Below are 9,492 nucleotides of genomic sequence, written 5' to 3'. Positions count from 1 at the left end.
ATAGGCCACTCCTGCAGACGGTCACCACCGTCTGCCAACCTTGCTGCTCCGTCTGGGCCACACACCCGGACTCACTTCAGTCTGTTCTCTTGCCACTTCACTACTGCTCACTTTCCCCCTTCCACTTTCCCTGTCAAAACTCAACTCCTCTCTCCTTCACTTCCCTAGCTTAACTGAACTTCCTTTTCCTGCCTCCAGGACTGTGAACTCCTCGGTGGGCGGAGACCAACCGCCTGGCTCCGGCCCCTGGTTTGGACATCATCCCCTGGAGGAAGGCAACAAGGGTTTTGTGTCTGGCTTAGATGTGCCTAACCGGGGTGTAGGGTGTGGTGGTGTAGTTACCTGTGGCCCCTGGCTTGTCCAGGGCGCCACAGTGGCAGCATCATGCTGTGGGGCTGTTTCTCTGCCAAGGGGCCTGGCCATCTGGTCCGCATCCATGGGAAGATGGATAGCACGGCCTACCTGGAGATTTTGGCCAAGAACCTCCGCTCCTCCATCAAGGATCTTAAGATGGGTCGTCATTTCATCTTCCAACAAGACAACGAGAAAAGCAAACCTGCCAAACGGCAAAGTGATATAGCCTAAATCCTGAATATAATATTGGTAAAGCAAGGATTTAAAATATAACTTTTAATAAATATAATATAAAATCATAGTAGATCAATGTGCAAGACAACGACCCAAAGCACACAGCCAAGAAAACCAAGGCCTGGTTTAAGAGGGAAAAAATCAAGGTGTTGCAGTGGCCTAGTCAGTCTCCTGACCTTAACCCAATTGAAAACTTGTGGAAGGAGCTCAAGATTAAAGTCCACATGAGACACCCAAAGAACCTAGATAACTTGGAGAAGATCTGCATGGAGGAGTGGGCCAAGATAACTCCAGAGACCTGTGCCGGCCTGATCAGGTCTTATAAAAGACGATTATTAGCTGTAATTGCAAACAAGGGTTATTCCACAAAATATTAAACCTAGGGGTTGAATAATAATTGACCCACACTTTTATGTTGAAAATTTATTAAAATTTAATTGAGCAACATAACTTGTTGCTTTGTAAGATTTATGCATCTGTTAATAAATCCTGCTCTTGTTTGAAGTTTCCAGGCTCTAACTTATTTGCATCTTATCAAACCTGCTAAATCTGCAGGGGGTTGAATACTACTTGTAGGCACTGTATCTATTTCATCTGTTCTATCTATCTATCTATCTATTTTACCTGTTTATCTATCTTTCCATATCTATCTATAATTTTCAGGCTTTGCCCATCTTTTATACATTAAAAAAAACCATTCATTTCAGTATCATGCATTTTTTACAGGTACAGTCACACGTATGCAAACACAGACGTCACGCGTATGACACAGAGATGTCACATGGATGACCATACCAGTACGTGTGTCTTTCATCTGTTTAAACACAGACATCTGAAAAGGGTCTTGCTGTGCACCAAATTGGCTATAACTTTGACGAGATTATGCCTAGTAAGTAATTTACTGTAATCAGACAAAAAATAAAACGTACCAAATTACAATATATTTTTATGGTCACATAAGTAATCAATTACTGCAGACAAAATTAGTCATGACATTAATATAATGCAATAAATAAATAGAACACTATTAAATGTAAAATCATTATTTAAAATAATTATAAATAGAGTTCTTAGTGGGGAGGAGGGTCTCAAAAAAACAACTAAGAATAAAGTCAGAAATTGGGAGAAAAACATATATTTGGGGTATTCTGCTTTCCTACATTGTATGCTTCCTAACACTAATATTTCCCTGTATTACGGTACATCACTATACATTGAGCTATTCCGTGCTGCAGTGGAGCGAGAACGCATTCTTACCCCATAGAAAGGGTGGCTCACTCGATGTTCTTTCAAAGTAATATCCCTAATTGTGGGATATAGGTGCAATCAGCTAATTGTTTGCCCCTTGCATTTTTGTATAATGCAGCAACAGAAATGTATACTATACAGTGCTCTTATGCCACAGATGGCAGTAACAGTCTGCGCCACATCTGCAGTGCTACTTGCTAGCTAATTGGTCGTGCAACCAGTTTAATAATATTTGGTCCTGCGCCTCGGCTGATCATGTGAACCTCTCACCACCAGGTAATTTTGAATTCATAGATAGGACGCTTACAATAATAGTGGTTAACCAGATGCTTATCACAAACTCCAATGCACTGGTGCTCCACAGTAATGCCTCTCTGGGAGAGATCACTGACTATACAATGGAGAAGGTCATACACATCAGCCACTGCTTCCCAGGGCCCAAAAGACACATCCACATCACAGTGATGCTCAAAGTGCTTTGATTCGCTCTCGGTCCTCTCGAAACGTAACGCATTGAACTGTGGGCATTCGTAAGGAGTAATGGGCATCTCTTCCTTGAAGACGCAGACCTTCAGCTTGGCGAACCTGGCCTTCCTCTGTATAGCTCGAAGTTTCCCAATCTCAATGATCCGCTCCAAGTGATCTTTAAAAGAAGCATTCTGTAAATAGACAATTATGGACATACATAGCATAACTTCCCCTAGACTTCATTATGTGCTAATATTAAAAATGAAGTATCGTGAAAGGCTGCTCATATCAGGTCCGAATGAAATTTCAAAATTTAAAGGGGTTTTCCAACGAACAAAGTTAATTTTAATCAATAGATCTTAGAATAATCATAAAGTTCCATAACTGGATGTTTAAAAAAAAAAAAAAAAAGAAGTTCCTATTCTGAGATAATCTTATCAATGTGACCCTGCTATGTACTGTGTAATGGCCGTGTCTGACTGTACAGGCACATTGTCTGATCATACCACAGCTCCTGGGCGATGGAGGAACTAGAAATAAAAAAAGAATATAGACAGTTCAACACGCGATCACAAATAATTCCTTCCTTGTGTTAAAACTTAAAAAAAAAAAAAAAATGTTTTACCTCCCAAAAAAAACAGCTATGATCCGTGCTGTAATGTCTTTATATTCTTTTGCATCTTCCCCGGCCCAGAAGCTATGATATGATCTGACAATGTCCCTGTACGGTCAGACACGGCCATTACACTGTACATAGCAGGGGTACATATATACACTGACAAGTAAAAGGATAACAATGTTTTGAACTTTTAACTTTCAGGCTCCATATCTCACCATCCACTATAGCTGTAAGCGTGAGACTACCTTCATTTTATAGACTATCATCTTGGCTATCTTATACATAAATTTAACTTGCAATTATTAAATATATGATTAGTTATGCAGATTCTTGTCATATTACTGCACTGTTACTGTTTTGCGCCTAAAAATCTAAATTGTAATTTTTATTATTTTGTTAGCATTTTGTAAATCCACCTTTGATTTTCAACACTGCCTGGATCCTTCTGTGCATGCTCTTGATCAGATTCAACTATATCTTGACTAAAATCTGATCCCAGGTCTCTTCTACACGTTACCAATGTTGCAGCACACTGGTCGACACACTTGGGCATGTATACAGCTTTTTCGTCAACTCTACCCATAAGTGTTCGATTGGGTTGAGGTCTAGGGACAGTTGGGGCCAATCCAGCACCTCTACTTTATTATCATTGAACCACGTATGCTTCGGATCGTTGTCTTGCTGGAACTATATGTCGTCCTTTTCATACCCATAGTACTGCAGTGTATGGAGTAACTCGTCTTGTAGGATATTCACATATAGCTCAGCATTAAGACCACCATCGATCCTGATCAAGTATCTAACACCTATCATTAGGCTTCCTCAATTGAAGTTGACAAATTTTTCAATTTCTCGATCATTTAGCCCCTTTTACCCTTGTTTCTTCCAGAGCCATTTGCACCCATCAGAGCCTTGTCTATTGACTTTCGGCTCAATGCTCCAAATTACCCTTTCAACGTCTTCTACCATCCACTTATCGTACTTCTTTGCAAACACAAGCCAATGCTTCTTATGATCATATTGAAGTTGAGGCTTCTTCACCGTTTATCGGACCACCATTCCAGACTTTGTATAGCGTGCGTCACACAGTGTTTGCATGGACATCTGTGATCTCACTATTAAACTATTATGAAGCATATGAGCCACCTCCACTGCCGTGTTTGTCACGCCAGAGCTGATAGCCTTTGTAATGTGCTGACTTGTCTTTTGGCTTTGGAATGGATGGACGGACTTCATTTCATATTCTTCCAAAAGTCATGGCACTCACATAATACAGTTTCGCAATTATTTTGACCGAGAGACCGCCATCAATGAGCTGGATGATACTGTATCTCTTATTTAGAAATAGTCTTCATGGCTGCTCCTTAATTCAAACCTTTCGCTTAGGAATCAACCTAATAAAACACTGAGCTATTAGGGAATATGAGAACAGATTGTAATTTGTAGTATATAGGAAAAAACTTTTTTTTTTCCAAACACCACAAGCAAAACAGTAACAATGTAGTAACATGACAACAATCTACATAACTAATCATATGCTAAATAGTTGCCACTCAAAATGATATATGATATAGCCAAGATGACTGACTATAAAATTAAGGTAGTCTCACGCTCAAAGCTCTATTGGATGGTGAGATATGGAACCTGAAATTTAAAACTTCAAAACATTGTTACCGTTTTGCTTGTCACTTATCTCAGCACAGGAACATTTTTAAAACACATCCAATTGTGCAATGAAAATAAAGTTTATAAAGAAAACATGAATACATGTTCTATAGAGATGTAGGCATCTAAAATCATTTTCTCTGGGGGATATGAAAAACATCAGCCCAACACTACATGGGTATATAAAGAGTTCACACATGATGGTGGTCATGTGGCTGGGATGGACACGTTTTTTAATGATAAGTGCTGACTGTTTGTTCTATTATAAAGAAGCATTCCAGAGAAATTTTCACAGGGATTTGTTAATGTGTCTTTTTTTCTGCATTTATGACAATAGGAGGAGAACATTCAAAAAGTGTTGATGGCTGCGCTGCAGTAGTATGAATAAAAATATTTCCTTACCTTTATAATAAGGCATTAAGTCCAGGAATGCTTGCCTCACTTTCTCTCCAGTAAGTGGCTGCATCTTGTCCAAGAGGTCAAGCAGTGGCCCAATTGAATAGTACTGAGCCTCTTTGTATACCATTTTAACACGGCTTTGGGGAGGTAGTTCACCACAGCGTAAAAAGTTAAGTATATCTCTAAAAATAAAAACACCCAGTTACATTGATGACAAAAGTAGTAGTAACATGTTAATATGTGAAGAATTACAGTGCCTTGCAAAAGTATTCGGCCCCCTTGAATTTTTCAACCTTTTCCAACTTTTCAGACTTCAAAACATAAAGATAAAAATGTTTAATTTTATGGTGAAGAATCAACAACAAGTGGAACACAATTATGAAGTTGAACTATATTTATTGCTTATTTTAAATTTTTATAAAAAAATAAATAACTGAAAATTTGGGCGTGCAATATTATTCGGCCCTTTTAAGTTAATACTTTGTAGCGCCACCTTTTGCTGCGATTACAGCTGCAAGTCGTTTGGGGTATGTCTCTATCAGTTTTGCACATCGAGAGACTGAAATTCTTGCCCATTCTTCCTTTGCAAATAGCTCGAGCTGAGTGAGGTTGGATGGAGGGCGTTTATGAACAGCAGTTTTCAGCTCTTTCCACAGATTCTCGATTGGATGCAGGTCTGGACTTTGACTTGGCCATTCTAACACCTGGATACGTTTCTTTGTGATCCATTCCATTGTAGATTTTGCTTTATGTTTCAGATCATTGTCTTTTTGGAAAACAAATCTCCGTCCCAGTCTCAGATCTTTTGCAGACTCTGACAGGTTTTCTTCAAGAATGGTCCTGTATTTGGCTCCATCCATCTTCCTATCACTTTTAATCATCTTCCCTGTCCCTGCTGAAGCAAAGCAGGCCCAAACTATGATACTGCCACCACCATGTTTGACAGTGGGGATGTTGTGTTCAGGGTGATGAGCTGTGTTGCTTTTACGCCAAACATATCGTTTGGCATTGTGCCCAAAAAGTTTGATTTTGGTTTCATCTGACCAGAGCACCTTCTTCCAAATGTTTGGTGTGTCTCCCAGGTGGCTTGTGGCAAACTTTAAACTACACTTTTCATGGATAGCTTTAAGAAATGGCTTTCTTCTTGCCACTCTTCCATAAAGGCCATATTTGTGCAGTGTACGACTGATTTTTGTCCTATGGACAGACTCTCCCACCTCAGCTGTAGATCTCTGCAGTTCATCCAGAGTGATCATGGGCCTCTTGGCTGCATTTCTGATCACTCTTCTCCTTGTTTGACATGAAATTTTTGAGGGACGGCCGGGTCTTGGTAGAGTTGCAGTGGTATGATACTCCTATTTCAATATGATCGCTTGCACAGTGCTTTTTGGGATGTTTAAAGTTTTGGAAATCTTTTTGCAACCAAATCTGGCTTTAAACTTCTCCACAACAGTATCACAGACCTGCCTGTTGTGTTCCTTGGTCTTCATGATGCTATCTGTGCTTTAAACAGAACACTGAGACTATCACAGAGCAGGTGCATTTATACGGAGACTTTATTACACACAGGTGGATTATATTTATCATCATCAGTCATTTAGGACAACATTGGATCATTCAGGGATCCTCAATGAACATCTGGAGTGAGATTGCTGCACTGAAAGTAAAGGGGACGAATAATATTGCACGCCCCAACTTTCAGTTTTTTATTTTTTACAAAAATTTAATATAAGCAAAAAATATCGTTTACTTTCACAATTGTGTCCCACTTGTTGTTGATTCTTCATCATAACATTAAAATTTTATCTTTATGTTTGAAGCCTGAAATGTGGGAAAAGGTTGAAAAATTCAAGGGGGCCGAATAATTTTGCAAGGCACTGTAATTATGTCATTAAATGGAATCTTCCTTTTGCTACCTAATCTGAAAGCAGCATCACATAGGGGCACAGACCCTGATTCCAGCGATGTGTCACTTACTGGGCTGCTTGCTGTAGTTTTATAAAATCACTGTTTTATCAGCAAGAGATTATCATTAGACGACTAGTAAAACTGCTGTCAGTAAACCTCCATATTCGATTATAGAATTCCCCGCACTCTCCAGAGAATTTCATGCACTTGTGTTTTATTTATACAGACAGGTGATGGACAGGAGAAGGAACAGGGAAAAGCAACACAGGACGTTTCGACCCATATGGGTCTTTTTCAAAAAACATCACTTTGGTATAGTGACGAAGTGACGCTCATGCGCCTGTGTCCCATAACAGCTCGGTCACAGGCGCGGTAGCGCCCCTGCATCACTATATCAAAGCGATGTTTTTTGAAAAAGACCCATATAGGTCGAAACATCCTGTCGCTTTTCCCTGTTCCTTCACCTATCCATCACCTGTCTGTATAAATAAAACACAAGTGTATGAAATTCTCTTGAGAGTGCGGGGAATTCTATAGTCGAATATAATTGGGTATACCATATCCCGTCTACCAGCACTCATCTATCCAGGTTGTGTGCACACTAAATTATCCCTTGAAAAGTAAACCCACATATTCATGATCTCTGTTTAACCCCACACCCACCACTGATTAGCAGCTTATGCACAGTATACACAAAAAAATGTCAATCAGTGGTATTGGCAGGATTATACGGAGCTCAGTATTTACAAAGATTCTAAATCTGCAGCAGATAAAATATTGATTTTATTAAAACTACAACAAACAACTCAGTAAGAGACACATCGCTGTAATCAGGGTCTCTGCCCCTATATCATTCTGCTCTCAGATGCGGAAGCAAAACCCTAGTCACAGATTCCCTATAACAATAAGTGGACGGAGAGCTTGGACTGAATTACCTCCTATAGCGGATATACTTTCCTATCCTCCCTCATTTATATTTGGCATCATTGTGTCCGTAACAACCCGATCTATAAAACTTTCCCACTAATTAACCCCTTCAGTGAACACGGTAAAAAAAAAAAAAATCTAGCAGTGATATGTTATATGATTTGAGCAGTGTAAGGGGTGCAGTTTTTAGAATGGGGTCACTTTTGGGTATTTTCTGTCACCTAGGCCCCCTGAATGTCACTTCACATGTGATATGGTCCTGGAAAAAAATGTTTTGTAAATTTTATTGGAAAAATAAGAAATTTCTGATGAATTTTGAACCCTTGTAATTTCCTAACCCAAAAAAATGACAAAAATTGTGTCAATGAAAAGTAGACATGTTGGAAATGTTATTTATTAACTATTTAATGAGACCTAACTCTTGGATTTAAGGGCATAAAAATTAAATATTTCAAAATAGCGAAATGTTAAACATTTTGGCCAAATTTCCAATATTTTCACAAAAAAAACCCACAAAAAATATCGTCCTAAATTTACCACTATCATGAAGTACAATATATCATGAAAAAAACCCCAGAGAGGATAAGTCTGTCTCAACCACTATAGGTAGGTGCTATTGGGGAAAAAATAATAATATACTATATGATATGTCCGCCACTGAAGTAATTGATACACTGCCGATTTTGCACGTTTTCCCACCTACAAAGTATGGAGAGGTCTGTAATTTTTATCATAGGTACATTTCAACTGTGACTGCAAGAATAGCCCTAAAAAAAAAAATCTAGAAAATCACATTGTATGATTTTTTAAACTAATTAATTTATACTTTATTGCATGAAATACCATAAATATTTGATCACCTATCAACCAGCAAGAATTCTGGTTCTCACAGACCTGTTATTTTTTCTTTAAGAAGCCTTCCTGTTTTGCACTCATTACCTGTATTAATTGCACCTGTTTGAACCTTTATCTGTATAAAAAGACACCTGTCCACATACTCAATCAGTTATAGTACAACCTCTCCACCATGGCCAAGACCAAAGAGCTGTTTAATGACACTAGGGACAAAATTGTAGACTTGTACAAGCTGGGATGAGCTACAGGACAATAGGTAAGCAGCTTGGTGAGAAGGCAACAACTGTTGACACAATTAGAAAATGGAAGAAACACTGGCAATCTTACTCAGTCTGGAGTTTCATGCAAGATCTCGCCTCGTGGGGTAAGGATGATTCTGAGAAAAGTCAGGTGGAATCAGCCCAGACCCACATGGGAGTACTTGGTCAAAGACCTGAAGAAAGCTGGGACCACAGTCTCAAATATTACCGTTAGAAACACACTATGACATCATGGATTAAAATCCTGTAGGGCACGCAAGGCCCCCCTGCTCACTCCAACACATGACAAAGCCCATATGAAGTTTGCCAATGACCATCTGGATGATCCAGAGAAGGCATAGGAGAAGTTCATGTGGTCAGATGAGACCAAAATAGAACTTTTTGGTATCAACTCCACTTGCCGTGTTTGGAGGAAAAAGAAGGATGAGTACAACCCCAAGAACACCGTATAAGCCATGAAGTATGTGGGTGGAAACCTCATACTTTGGATGTGTTTTTTTGCAAAGGGGACAGGACGACTGCACCATATTGAAGAGAAGATGGATGGGGTCATGC

The 9,492-nt window shown here is 39.2% G+C and overlaps 1 protein-coding gene across 1 annotated transcript in view; it reads right to left on the bottom strand.

Moving 5' to 3' along the window:
• Positions 1-1,049: 1,049 nt before the first annotated feature.
• The window catches only part of KCTD7 (potassium channel tetramerization domain containing 7), a 31,450-nt gene continuing 23,007 nt past the window's right edge, over positions 1,050-9,492 (bottom strand). The window contains exons 3-4 of the mRNA XM_075334218.1: positions 4,991-5,169; positions 1,050-2,479 (exon numbers count right to left, since the gene is read on the bottom strand). Coding sequence (XP_075190333.1) covers positions 2,103-2,479; positions 4,991-5,169 — 556 coding nt within the window. The 3' untranslated portion in view covers positions 1,050-2,102. The remainder of the gene's footprint in view (positions 2,480-4,990; positions 5,170-9,492) is intronic.

Source organism: Anomaloglossus baeobatrachus, chromosome 2 (assembly GCF_048569485.1).
Source record: "Anomaloglossus baeobatrachus isolate aAnoBae1 chromosome 2, aAnoBae1.hap1, whole genome shotgun sequence".
Taxonomy (NCBI): domain Eukaryota; kingdom Metazoa; phylum Chordata; class Amphibia; order Anura; family Aromobatidae; genus Anomaloglossus; species Anomaloglossus baeobatrachus.
The sequence above is the reverse complement of the archived record's forward strand: the minus strand, read 5'-3'. Positions and strand labels throughout refer to the sequence as shown.